The following is a 14467-nucleotide window of genomic DNA, read 5'->3' as shown; positions in this document are numbered from 1 at the left end:
AAAGACAGTTTTCTGCTTGTGGATGGATGGATGGATGGATGGATGGATGGATGGATGCAGAGTGTTATAGTAACCAAATAGAAACAAAACATGATGAGTGTGTCCTGGTGGGGTCATTTTATTTGCAGGAGGGATCTTCAGCAATAATCCAAAGAGGGAGGGTTTGTGTGTGTGTGTGTGTGTGTGTGTGTGTGTGTGTGTGTGTGTGTGTGTGTGTGTTTGTGTGTGTGTGTGTGTGTGTGTGTGTGTGTGTGTGTGACATAGACCACCAGAGCGAGGAACACAACCAGCAGCAGCTCCACTTTGACACATGCCAGTGCCAGGATGTTAAGTCACTTGAGTCAGTCGGTTCAGCCCCTGAGAGAGAAAGAAAACAGAAAACAGTCCAGAAACAAAGACACTATTATCCTCTGTTTGTTCTCTCTCCATCCAGCCGTTCTCTAAACATCTGGGCTTTGACGTGCATGTGGAGGTCGTTCACAGCAACGGTCAGCGAGAGAGAGAGAGAGTCTGAACAATGAAACGAGCTCTGCTCCAGAAACGTGTTTGACATGTGTGTCGCGTCACTTCAGGGCAGTAATTACCGACCACATGTTACCCCCAACGCTCAGGGAAACTCTGCAGAATTTCCTGGTAATGCTGATCATTTCTAAACAGTAGAGGCTTTAACTCAAAGCTCTGGCAGATGTTTTACTTCAAGATAAAGGTGAACTTGGCATGCAACTTTAAAGCTGCAGTACACGTTTTTTTGGCCACTTTGTGTCATCCAGCCAAACCATGTTAACATTTGTACATTATTATGTACGTAGCAAATATGTACACGAATAATCTGCACAAAAACGACTTAGGTATGGTTAGGAAGAAATCTTAAAATACTCTGTTTTGGGGGCACAATCCCAGGAGGAAATGCAGTAATGTCTCAGTAAAAACAGTTTCTTTTCGTGGCACTATCTTGGCAGTAAGAAAAGTGACACAAGTACTTAAAAAAAGACACTTTTTGTGGCTCTTCCCATCAAGAAAAAGCAGCAATATCTCGGTGAAACAACTGTTTTTGTTGCATTAACACAACGGAAGAACAGCAACATGTCGGTAAGAAAAGCAGTGACATCTTCAAAAAAACAGCTGCTCTTTGTAGCTCTGTCCCGGCCGGAAAAACAGTAATGTGTCAGTAAAAGTGACACCTTTTTGTGGCACTATCCCCGGCAGGAAAAGCAGTAATGTCTCGGTTAAAAAAAGCAGCATTTTGTGGCATTATTCAGGCAGAAAGAATACTGACAGGAAGATAAAAAAGGCACTTGTCGTGATGCAATCCTGGCAGGAAAAGCAGAGATGTCTCAGCAAAATCGAATGTTTTTTGCGGCATAATCGTGGCAGGGACAGCAACATGTCAGTAAGAAACAAGCAGCAGCAAACTCAGAGACAACTTAGTAAAAAAAAAACAGCTGCTTTTCACGGCACTATCTCGGCAGGAAAAGCAGTGATGTCTTGATAAAAACAACATTTTTTTGCAGCATTATCCCGGCAGGAAGAACAGCGGCATGTCGCTAAGAAACTGCCGATTTTTGGGGCATCATTCTGGCACCTGGCAGGAAACATTTGGGGCCTAAAAAGAAGCGTGTAATGCCAACATTTTCTTCTGGCGACCCTTTATCGCCTTTATGTTCGATACTCAGGCAAAGTTAGTGACTCGCTGGTGAACATAGTGAAGCACTGAGCGGCCTAATGACTCGATAACCCCCCCCCCCAAAATGAAGCTAAAATGGGCAAAATAATTAGACATGAATTAATGGTGTTGGCAGACACATCCTTGTATTTCTGAGCACATTTAAAATGTTTTTATTGCGTTCATTAGTCATGACAGACATGAAGTCAGTAGTGTAAAAAAATAACTTGTTTTTATTGTTGTTTAATGATGAAACTGCTGACGCCGAGCGGTGAGACCGGTCCGGTTCCCGTAGTTACAGGACACATGGAAACGATGATGACTCTGCTGTAAAGATGCAGCTGTAATGTACAGTATGTCACAATGACGGCGTCTGAGACAGACTTTCCGTGTGTGGGTTTGAATGGGAGAGGCGCACTGAGAATTTAGGAGGTACAGATCATTTCCCCCCAGATCTGGAACCAATTCAGGACAATTTTACCCAGCAACCATTTGTGTGTGTGTGTGTGTGTGTGTGTGTGTGTGTGTGTGTGTGTGTGTGTGTGTGTGTGTGTGTGTGTGTGTGTGTGTGTGTGCCCTCTCTGATTGACCTGTTGATTTTGAGGAAGGAGGTATCGTGTTGCAAACTGAGACATCACATTGTTCACTGAGGTTTTGCTCTGAAAAACACATTGCAGCAACATCGAATTCATTGTTTGTTATATTTAAATGTGGTTTTCTGAGGATTGTTTTTCGTTTTTTGGAACCTGATCAATTGATCTGATCTGTTTCAAAACGTTTGACAACACAGGGGGTAATTTTTTTAAAAAAAAAAACTCACCTGTTTATATGTTGTTAAGGGTTAAATTTAGGTATAGTTAATGGCTGTCTCTTGAAAATGTCGTCGGCTTCTCACTCAGATTAACCCCTCATTCTTTCACAGCTCCGCCTTCTTGCCCAAATATGGTGAATGCTGGCTCCAAAACATGAGATGGTGACGGATGACATGCTGAATTTCAATGCTTTGAAACGAGACTCCACAAATCAAAAGGTGATGTCAAGGTAGCTACATTCATTTTTTTAACAATCTATTGAAATGGCTTGAGAATCTCTGCATTATTAGTGTACGTCAATAGTGTGTTTCTTCACTTGGTTTGGAGTTTTGCTGCCCTCTAGTGGCCAAAAAATCAACTCATGCAGCTTTAGTAAAAGTACCTTCTGGAAAAAAAAACAAAACAGAAATTTTAATTATTAATATTTTCAAGCTTTTTAGGCATTTTTACAGTGAGCTGTAATTATAGGTTGCTACTACACATGCTGACGTGTTTGACAAATTTGTGCAACATGCTAAAACTTTGTGTCATGAAGCTACAGCGAGATCCCAAAAACTTTCAGAATGTCACCAACTTTCTTCACCAGGTAACAGAATATTTAATGAACTTATTATGTGGCAAAATCTGCAACCCCAGCTTTTACGATATCCTTTGAAACCAAGCGTGACATAACTTTTCTTGGGCTGCGATCAGACGCCTTGGCAAGAGGTGTCCAAACAAAGTGTGAGAAATGAGTAAAAGGTCACAAGGAAATGCCTTGAAATTAAAGTTAAAAATTGAGCTAAAATGAGAAATTAAGTTAATAATACATTTTTAAATATGGGTAAAAATTTCCAGTAAGCTATATTAATAATAATTATAATAATAGTTGTTTATAGTAGTATATCCATATATGTATTTTTTGGTTTGTTTATTTATTTATATATTTTTGCATTTTATCTTTTTTGTGTGTGCTAAATTTCAGGTTATTATTTTTTAACTCTCGTAACTACTTCCCGTGCTTTTAAAAGTAATCAAGTCAGTTGGCTCAGGTTTCAAAGGGTTAAAGAGAAGAAAACAGCCGGTGACCAGCAGCTGTAGCTGTTAAACCTGCAGCAGCTTCTTGAGTAGTGGACACCCGCCTCTGCTGGGGGGGGGGGCAGCGTATAAAGCCGGCGCCGGGGAGCAGAGGAGGGACAGAGCTCCTGACACATCTGCAGAGAGCAGCTGCAGGATGACGCGCCTCCTCACTCTCCTCTGGACGCTTGGCTTCCTGCTGAAGGAGGCGCAGGCATGGGGCTTCAAAAACGGAATATTTCACAACTCTATATGGCTGGGTGAATATCTGCCTTTTCTTCTTGCTGCTGAAGTTTTTGTAGCTTAAAAAAAACGTGTTAGGCTGGGATCACTTTGTCATGAACCAAAGGCAGCTTAAGCTTTCAACTTTATTAGTTAAAATCCCAAAATATTGAGTTACAATTTTTTATATCTACAGAAGTAGTGTTTTTAATGGACAGTGTGTCGTATTGAACAAGAAGACTTTCTTTGTTATTTATTAAAACCAGTATAATATGCTGTTTATTCTAACGATCAAACTGCAGTTCCAGGAGCCACATCACTTTTCTTGTGCTGCTTTCGATGACTTTTTTTTAACCTTTTGAACCCTGAGCGCGCTTGTTCAATTTCTTTCAAAAACATGTAATGAAACGGCAATGAGCAACTTGGTGTTCCACAAATTGCAAGAAATTGGTAGATTTTTTGGGAGTGAGGGGCTAGAGGAAAATGTCGAGGGCAAAAAAAGAAAAAAAACTGTATTAATAAAATTATTATTATTTATTACTGTGATTTTAAAGAACTTTTTTCCAGGTCTTTTTTTTTGTAACTTATATTTCAGGTAATTTTCTTGTAACTTTCCCTAGGCTAATTTATTACTAATTTTTTGGGGCATTTTTTCTGTTTAATTGCTCATTGCCTTCTTCTGTGTTTTTGAAAGAAATTATTTCATTATTTCACTCCGTCATGTTTTGAGAGTATTTTTAAATTAATCACTTTTTCTCATTCATAGCAACATGCTAACTTTCCTTCACGTGTTATCTACGTATAAACCACTTTTACCCGGGCTTGTTTTCTGTCCGCTTTTGCAAGCACAGCATATATTATCCTCACATAAAGGCACGCTGTGAAGAGTAAGGAGGATTAATTAAGGCGACACACCAGTCCAGCAGCTCTCCGCTGTGCCAAACTGCATGTTTATGACCTGGCTGAGTGCTGCACCAGGCCAGTAAACATGGAGGAAATGACGTCATCGCAGGGCTTTCCAAAAAATGCAAACAGATCAGAATTATTACAACACATCCTTCAGCTCCTTTCTATTTCTGTTACTTTGGGAATACTGCAGAATGGCTTTTAAATATAGTAATCCTACTGGAACGAGTACTGAAATATAAATCATACAGGCTGCTGACGCTGGCCTTCATATATCTCTGACTGACTTTATGAACCAAATTCTTTATGTTTTTTATGAGGTGAGGAGGAACAGAACAGTGTTTCATATCGCTGTGATGGGTTGGCCTTACCTGATTCACACGCACATCTTTTTTTTTTTTTGTTATTGCTGCAACTTCTCTGCTTTATTGCATGTTGCATGAATAACATAAAATGACATAAGGAGAGAAGCTACATGAAAAAGTTTTTTTTTTTTGGTAAGTTCTTGTTATTCATGCAACTTACTTAACTTACATTATAGTATATTTTGGGGGAAGTTTTTACGTCATTTTCTGTGATAGAGGAGACAAGTTGCATGAATAACAGAAAACAATGTGAGAACTTCCCCAAAACATGTTATTCTCTTCTTTATAACATGTTTTTTGGGAAGTTCTCATGTCATTTTCTGTTATTCATGCAACTTCTTTCCTTTATAGCATGTTTTTAAGGACGTTGCTGTGGGAACTTTCCAAACAGCAATAGAGGAGAGAAGCTGCATGAATATCATATTTTTGGGAAAGTTCTTGTGTTATTTTCTGTTATTCATGCAACTTCTCTCCTGCTTGTTTTTTTGGGAGATTCTCATATCTTTTTCTGAGATAGAGTAGTTGCATGAATTACAAAAAAAAACATGGAAACTTCCAAAGAAACATGTTATTCGTGCAACTTCTCTCCTCTATAACTTGTTATTGAGTTATCACATTATTTTCTGTTGCATGAGTAACATATTTTTTGGATAAGTTCTTGTGCCATTGTCTGTTACTCATGCTATGTCTCTCCTTTATAACATGTTTTATTTTGGGGGAAAGTTTTCAATCTTCTCTTAACCTGTTGAGGTGAAAAAGCAGTATGTTCTTGTAGCAGAAAGCATGCGACTTTAACTGCTGAACAAAACATTCATCAAACAGATCAAAATATCCACCTGAGGCTAATTTCTGAGTGCTTTCTGCCCAGTTTTGCAGTCATGCGTGTATAAAGCCCAAAAAGGATCAGCAGAGGACTCCCCGCTGAGGAGGCCAGAGAGCAAATCACCAAACTGTTGGTGAACTTCCAGAATGTAGAAAAATGTCACACAGGTTCATGTTTTATGTTTAGCTTTGTTTAACCTTTGTACTCTCATTCAAAACATTGTCACCTGCTCGGCTGTAGCCCCAAACTGAGCCAAATCCTTCACTGTAGCTCGCATAGTGGAAGAAGTTAACTACTCAAACTCAGTTTTAGTACTAATACCACACTGTGAAAATACTCCTCTGTAAGTAAAAGTCCTGCATTTAAAAACTTACTTAAGTAAAAGTATGTACCATCAAAATTTAGTATCAAATTTAAGTACAAAATGAAATTTTCTCTCTTTAGATGTTTATGGATGTACTTAATTAATTAATTAATTAATTAATTAATTAATTAATTAATTCCTTTAGATGCCGTTGGGTACTTTAAAGGGACAGTTCACCCCAAAATCAAAAATATGTATTTTTCGTCACACTTGTAGTGGTGGTTATCAGTCTAGGTAGTTCTGGTGTGAGTTGTTGATTGTTGGAGTTAATGGCCGTAGAGATGTCAAACTTCTCTCCATTATATGATGGAACGAGGTAGCACTCGGCTTGTGGTGCCCAAAGCACCAAAATTACATTTAAAAAACTCAACATCAGTGTCTTTCTCTATAAATCATGACCTGTTACTCAAGATAATCCACAGACCTTGTTATGAGCAGTTTCATGTACGAACAATTTTTGTAATAGTTTTTTTTTTTGTTGTTGTTCCCGACACGGGCAGTGCCCGAATCTGGGATATTTTAGCCTCACTGAAGCATAGCTGGGGTAAGGGGGGGTGCATCTGCCATCTTTATGTACAGTCTATGGTCCCCATCCAGAGCCAGTTTTCGGTTTGTCCATTCTGGGCCACTGTAGAAACATGGTGGTGCATCATGGCAATCTTCATAGAGGATCTGCTCCCTATGTAGATATAAACGGCTCGTTCTAAGCTAAAGAAAACACAACGATTCTCAATTTCAGGTGATTATACACTAAAGAAAACATGCTTATTATATTCCATTTCTGCCAGTATATCACCATTAATGCTACTCAGTGGACCTTTAAGTACAGTACTTGAGTAAATGTACTTAGTTACATTCCATCCCTGCAGATCACTGTGTTCCCTCTCCAGTTTCAGACACTTTTTAACAGTTTTTCGTTGTCTCTCTCTGACAGAACAAGCAGCTGGAGTTTACCACCGAGAGTCTCGCAAAGGGAGATACCAGCTGACGTATAACGAGGCCAAGGCTGTCTGCAAGTACGAGGGAGGGAAGCTGGCCACTTACGATCAGCTGGAGGCGGCTCGTCGAATAGGTCTGCGGCAAACTCACGTACGACACACATGCAGAGCTCCTGCTGAAGGAGACTTAACCCCAGGGGAAGTGTATGCATCATAATTCATCAGGCAGACTCTTTCATCACTGGCAGCACCAAAATGAAATCAGGCTTGGCTGAGTGTACCTTTCCTTTCTCCCATGAAACTCATGAAACATCATGTCTGATGCGATGCATCTCTAAACCCGCTGGAATGCTTTTAACATGCAGAGAAAGAGGCTTGGAGGGTAAAGGTCGCCGGGAAGCAGCGAGTGAACGCTTCTTTCCACGAGTGCTTTGCTGTTCTAGGACTCTGTGCCAAATTTTAACAGGCCTCACGAGTGTGGTAAAAATCTGTTAACACCTTCTTGGGTGGGTAACATCACCGTTCTCTTGGCGCAGATTGAATCCAGCCACTCGGTCCGCCTCTCTGTCAGCGGTTACAGCCTCTCAGCAGTCTGCCCAGTCTTTTATCTGGGCTCAGTGGGGTCTGCTGAGTGTAACTGTGAGGCTCCTGTCTCCACAAATAAGAAAAAAAGAAAAAGTAATGGCCCACAGAATAGTGGTATCCAGGGTTTTTCTTTCTTTCTGTTGGCAGAGCTGAAAGAACTTTCTGTGTTTGGACAGCAGAAAATAGTCTTTTCACCGATATTTTTCAGTCTAGTAACTTTGGAACCAAAAGTAAGTCCTACGAACACGTACCTAGAGCCTGGATCTGTGGGGACCGCAGACAGTACTCTTACATTTGGGCAGGTTTTTGTCACTCGCTGTATTTCTTTGTTCACCAGTGATACAGAGTAAAGTCTGCACCCTGTTTATCGTCCACAGAACAGGACTGCAGGGCGACATTTTTAGAACAAAAGAGAGCAGGCTGAAGTGAAAGTCGCACTCTATAGGATATTTAGAAATAGCCGATAGAGTCTGTGAATTGACTCCTTTTCATTGTTATTATTATTATTAAATTTACAGCATTAAAACATCAACACAAGATGCACTATATTACCCTCATCACAAGCCATAAACGTGACACAGATTATGCAAAATTAGTAAAAAAAACAACAAAAAAAGCCAAAATAAACCAAAGACCCACAAAGACAAAGACACTACTTATTAAAGCATGTTTATTGAGAATTTGCCAACATAAACACACATATATGTACACTTAATGTATCAGAGATGTAGATATGTGCCTTCTCATCCAAAACACACACACACACACTGTTGCATACGTACGTGTGCACAAAGCAAAAACAGCAACAGCAAAAGCATAATAACAAACAACAGCAAAAAATGTGACTTGAACTGAACTGACCTGCAGGTGGAAACGCAGTTTTTGTGTCATTGACATTTTTTTTCTGCTGTGGTTCAGGTTTCCATGTTTGTGCTGCTGGATGGTTCGACAAAGGACACGTTGGCTACCCCATCGTCAAAGCGGGCTCCAAATGTGGCTTCGGGAAGGTCGGCATCGTCGACTACGGACTGAGGCGGAACAAAAGTGAGAGATGGGATGTGTACTGCTACAACCCAAATTGTGAGTACAAGTTTTGTACATTTGTAGTAAGTGCTGATCTAAGTAAAATAATAAAGTATTTCACTGATATAAAGAGGGTTCCCACATAAAAGTAGGCTGTCAATGCTGTAGAGAGCGAAAAAAGGAAGTTTTTTTTAAGAGGGACAAAACCTACATCTACCAGAATGCACCACGCCACACCAGACCAATAAATGCTCCTGCATTTAGGTGACGTTATGCAAACTCGTCTGAGCATGTTTCATGTTTCTAAAAGCATGTTAGGTGAGAAACAGGCAGTTCAGGAACACAATCTAGATTTATACCCGACCAGCACCGCCTAGTTTTAACGTTTTCATCAGATATCGGTCTGAGCTTGAGACAGAGAACAGTCTTTGTGTCAGCAGTGCGGCATGGGTGGAGGGCATTATGAAAATGCAGACAGACAGACAGACAGACAGAGAAGATTAGCTCTGCGTGAGCAGAACTGTGTTTCAGTTTACTATGTAGCCCCTGCAGCTTCTTCAAAAATTCAATTCTTGTTATCGCAGAGAAAGTAAAGAACCAAAAAAGGTGTCATTGGGTACTGGTGATTGATTCCAGGCACCAATATCAATTCAAATGTGAACAGTACACAGTGTCCTAAAATCCTATAAATGTCCCAAAATCCTGGAAATGTCCCAAAATCCAGGTGATGTCCTGAAATCCTAGAAATGTCCTAAAATCGTAGTGATGTTCTAAAATCCTAGAAATGTCCTAAAATCCTAGAAATGTCCTAAAATCCTAGAAACGTAATCAAATCCTTGAAATGTCCTGAAATCTTAGAATTATCTATGGTGCTGCAGCGACTGGCTTCTTACCTCTTGTAAAAAAATTTTAAAATGTAGCCCCGACGCAAAGTAAGTTAGAGTCTCCCAGCTCTAGACTGAGCTGCACTACAGCTCAGAGTATTTTAATTTTGGGGTGAACTGTCCCTTTGAAGAGTAGGTGATGACTGTGTTTCTGTGGTTAAGAATAAGGTTAAGAATAGTCATCCAGTCTGAGGCTCCACAGACTCACTCAGGAAGTTTGGAGTTGCACGTGAGGGATGATACAGAGATCCACAAGAAAGAAAGCCACAATCTCAGTCCCACCCTGTGAGTTATCATGAGGCACCCAGAATAAACGTGTAGGAGGTCAGACGGTCAGTGTGGATAAGACGTCAGCGGAGGAAGTGATAACTGACACAGAGGCTTCCCCATGAGTGTGTGGAATTAAAACCCACCACGGCTGATTTCACAATCCGCCTGATTCATTTTGAGCCAAATAATTTTTTTATATACATCTTATGTGCTTTCAAGTGTGTCTGGAAAGAATTTAAAAGCAATATTTTTGAAAGTGAGAAGCAGCTTTTAATGTGCTTGCTGCTGTGCTTTCAGTGAGTTCAACAAAAACACAAGAAAAACCATCACAGAGGATGGAAATGTGTCTCTCATGTGGCTCACAAGTGAAAAAAACACACTTTGAAGTTGCATATCTGACCGTCTGATGAATATGACGGAGGTAGATATTTGGCTCTTTAAAGTTTGAGGTAGTAAAACCCAAAGATGATTTTTTTTTTTTTTAGAAAATACTGAACAATTTTACAGTTAAATAATAAACTTGTGAGAGCTCTCTAGTGGATAAACAATGTAACTGCAGTATTTACTTCAAATAACTTATTGGCTCACACACTGTAGGTATATGCTGATACATACTGATACATATACAGTCGGGATGCACGATAATGGGACTTATGACGTCATACCGATAATAACATTTCTGGCCAGTAAATAGAATCAATAATAATAAGCATAAACTGCTTTGATTTCGCCCGTTTTGCCCATCGTTTCACTCCAGTACTACAGTACAGTACTCCAGTACTACAGTACAGTACTCTAGTACTTCACACACTGCATTATGCTGCATGTCAAACTGCTGTCCGCCGCTGTCTCTACCAGTGTCTCTACCGGTGTCTCCAAATGTCTGCTCTGCTCTCATTGTCCACCGGTGTCTCCGCTGGTGTCCGCTCCGCTCTCATTCTCTGCCAGTGTCTCCAAATGTCTGCTCTGCTCTCATTGTCCACCGGTGTCTCCGCTGGTGTCCGCTCCGCTCTCATTCTCCACCGGTGTCTCTTTAATTTTGACTATTATCTGCTTATTTTTGACTTTTATATTCTTAATTATGACTTTATTTATTTATGAAATTTATCTACACATTTATGACTTTTATCTACTTACTTGTGACTTTTGTCTCTTTACTTTTGACTTTTGTCTATTTACTTTTGACTTTTATCTTCTTATTTATGACTTTTATTCACTTATTTATGACATTCATCATCTGATTTATGACATTTCTCTACTTATTTATGACATTTATCTTTTGATTTATGACATTTCTCTACTTATTTGTGACTTTTATCAACATATTTATGACATTAATCTACATATTTATGACTTATATTTAAGTTTATTTATTTATACTTATGTACTTATTTTTGACTTTTATATTCGTATGTATGACTTTTATTTACTTATTTATGACTTTTATCTGCTTATTTATGATCTTTTTTTTCTTATTATTTTGCTATATATTATTTACTTGAACTGTTTTTGTCTTTTGGGGAAGATATTTTTTCTTAAATGTATGGACATGCATTATAAAGATGGCAAAGACAGTAAATGTGAAAATCTGAAATCTGACTTTTGCATGCTGTTTCTGTGACGGTGGTGCCAGGCACAATAATATGCAGCGACTCTCTCTGAGGTTCTCTCACTGATAACAAGCCTGCTGCCCTCACTCTCTGGTATCAACAGGTCAAGATGATCCTCTGCCTCTGTTTGCACACTTACTTTCTCATCGCTGCTTCATTATGTTTTCTGTGATTAAAAATAAAATATGCATTAAATATGTAAAAAAAAAAACTAAATTCCTGCAGCAGCAGTTGCTGTGAGCAGTTATTCATCGTCTGCATGTTATTCACGTGTGTTTCAGCCAAAGAGTGTGGCGGGGTGCTGACAGACCCGCAGAAGATCATTCAGTCTCCCGGCTTCCCTGAGGAGTATCAGGACGAGCAGATCTGCTACTGGCACATCCGAGTGCGCCTGGGCCAGAGGATCCGTCTCCACTTCCTGGAGTTTGATGTGGAGGATGACGCGGGCTGTCTGGCAGATTACCTGGAGGTGTACGACAGCTACGACGATGTCTCCGGCTTCGCTGGGAGGTGAGGGTCACTGAGGGAGAAAGCGATAAGTCCCAAAATTAAATAACACTGAAACAGAGTCTTCACCTGAATAAAAGAATAATGGGCGAGGTATATTTAGACATAATGTTGATTACATAATGCTGATGTTTACTTCAATGATCAAACAAAACAAAATTTAACATGTACAAAGGATATTTAAGATGCATTATAAAATTGAAATAGTTTAAGTAATAATTGAAGTAGTTTTAGTAATAATTTGACTCTGTTTAACCCTTTGAAACCTGGAGCACCAGCAGATGACTTTCACAGGTATTTAAACCTTAAAACCCTGAGCACATTGGTTTCTTTCAAAGAGAAATGTTCCATGTATTGCAAGAAGTGTATAAATTTAGAAAACTATTTTTAAAAAGCTAGGGAAAAATATCTAGAGAAAAATGAAAACCAAGGGAAAACTATATTTATGATTATCATAATTACATATTTACATTTATGTTACAAAATGATTATAATTATCATTTTAAATAACTTTTTTAAAGGTAAATTCTTTGTTGTTGTTTTTTTACTTTCTTTAGTGTTTATTGCATGTATTAATTAATTTATTACTAAATTCAGGTAATTGTCTTGTACTTTTTACTAATTTTGTAAAATTTTGCTATTTTTGGGGGCATTTCTTCTTTCCTTGCTCATTGCCTTTTTCACACATTTTTGAAAGAAACAGAGCAAATTTGCTCAATTTTTAAAGGGTTAAAGCATCCTTTTAGCACAATAAAAGCATAATATAACAACATTAGTAGATTCAGTATACCTCACTTATAAATAAATAAATACATAAATAAATATGTTAACTTTTTTCATTTTCAGCACTTTTTACATCATTTCCATGTTTGATTTCATGTTTTGCCTTTTTTCTTATTTTCAGGTAATTTCTGAAAGAAATCAAATCAAATTTTTCAGGTTTAAAAGGGTTAACTGACCCATTGTTTCAGCTCTTTAGTGTTTGTAAATAGAGAAATAGAACTGAAGAGGACAAGACATGAAAAATGTTTAAAAATGTTCGGTTTCTTTGCAGATTCTGCGGCGATTATTTACCTGACGACATCTATAGTACAGGTGAGATCTCTTCATATGATGCATTATTGCACAGCGATGAATCTCTGGATCGCCAAAAACCAAATGATTTTTGTTTTGCAGGAAACGTGATGACGCTGAAGTTTCTCTCTGATGCTTCAGTCACAGCCGGCGGCTTCAAGTTTGAGTACACTGCCTTTAATGCGTCTGTGGTTTCACAGAATCACACCCATCATTTCAACTGACCCTCAGTTTGAAACACTGATGTAATCCTGTTGCTGTATTTATGATGTCATTAGTTACATCTTGTACTGTAATTAATGTCTTTATAGCTGATTAAAGAAATAAATCTGTCATTAAACTGTGTTTGAGGCTCTGATATCGTTTTTATGTGCTGGATGAAATAAACAACGTTGTGTTCACTGTCCACAGGCTTCATTTAGAGAAAACTAATCCGGTTTCTGTTTTTTTTTAAATTAAATTTCACCATAAATTTTGACACTGCAAAACATTTCCATAGCCAGCTGTTGTATCTTCTAACCGAGCACAGGCCCGAGGCCGACAATATCCTCACGCCTGCAAAATGTCACTCAAAAGAACATGAACCGAGCAGAAAGAGACTCAAAATAACTACAAAGAAACGTACAAAGACCACGAAGAGATGCAAAAAACGAGTTAAAATTAAAGTTTGTGTCTTTCTCTTGTGTAGGAGAGGTGATGGGGCCTCTTGTGTATCTGTGCCTCATAATCCGCTGCCCGTGCAAGTTATTTTTTTTAAATCTTCATAGAACTAGCCTCTTTATTAATTAAAATTTATATTGAATCTTTAGGTCTTATTGCATGGAGTCTGAAAGGAAAATATCTCAGATATTTACTACTTTTGCCTTTTTTATGGTCAATTTTAAATTATACTTCAACTGTATGGGACAAACCTTTATTAGACTTTTCACATACCAAGAGCAACTAAAGTCAAAATTATAAGGTAAAAGTGACAGTGGTGGGATTAATGCCTTACCTTAATGCATTTTATGTCTCCTATAAAGCACTCTATTGCCTTGTATTATAATAATAATATTGATTATCATTGTTATTATTGTTATTATCATTACTATGCTGATAGAGTGTCGAGAGAGTGTAGAGAGAGAGTGTGTTTATTTTGGGAGGGAGATTAAACTCTAAAAAGTTATATTTTGTGTTTATTTATAATATATAGCACCAGCAAAACCACAAGTGAGGTTTAAAGGGATATTTTCTTTTTAAAAAATCTCCACAATTTCACAGTTTATCACAGCCAAAAATAGTTGGAGCTGCAGGGAGGATCATGATATAAAAATGAAAAACACCCCCATCTCTAACAAACTAGCACAGTCCGTTATTATAATTTTT

General features: G+C 38.4%; 1 protein-coding gene across 1 annotated transcript; it reads left to right on the top strand.

Annotated features, from left to right (window-relative positions):
• The first annotated feature begins 3632 nt into the window (after positions 1-3632).
• Positions 3633-13447, top strand: tnfaip6 (tumor necrosis factor, alpha-induced protein 6). Its single transcript, XM_042495153.2, has 6 exons — positions 3633-3791; positions 7146-7283; positions 8653-8814; positions 11803-12031; positions 13083-13123; positions 13205-13447. Exons 1-6 carry the CDS (start codon positions 3689-3691, stop codon positions 13324-13326), a joined length of 795 nt encoding a protein of 264 aa, XP_042351087.2. The 5' UTR covers positions 3633-3688; the 3' UTR covers positions 13327-13447.
• Positions 13448-14467: the final 1020 nt, after the last annotated feature.

This window comes from Plectropomus leopardus, chromosome 10 (assembly GCF_026936395.1).
Source record: "Plectropomus leopardus strain MGB_pleo_1.0 chromosome 10, ASM2693639v1, whole genome shotgun sequence".
NCBI classification, from domain to species: domain Eukaryota; kingdom Metazoa; phylum Chordata; class Actinopteri; order Perciformes; family Serranidae; genus Plectropomus; species Plectropomus leopardus.
The sequence above is the reverse complement of the archived record's forward strand: the minus strand, read 5'-3'. Positions and strand labels throughout refer to the sequence as shown.

Bases quoted from the DNA above. Each gene is read 5' to 3' on its own strand.
- tnfaip6 (XM_042495153.2), top strand. From the start codon at position 3,689: ATGACGCGCCTCCTCACTCTCCTCTGGACGCTTGGCTTCCTGCTGAAG. The intron at 3,792-7,145 runs GTGAATATCTGC...TCTCTCTGACAG, and splicing joins TCACAACTCTATATGGCTGG to AACAAGCAGCTGGAGTTTAC. The intron at 13,124-13,204 runs GTGAGATCTCTT...TTTGTTTTGCAG, and splicing joins TGACGACATCTATAGTACAG to GAAACGTGATGACGCTGAAG.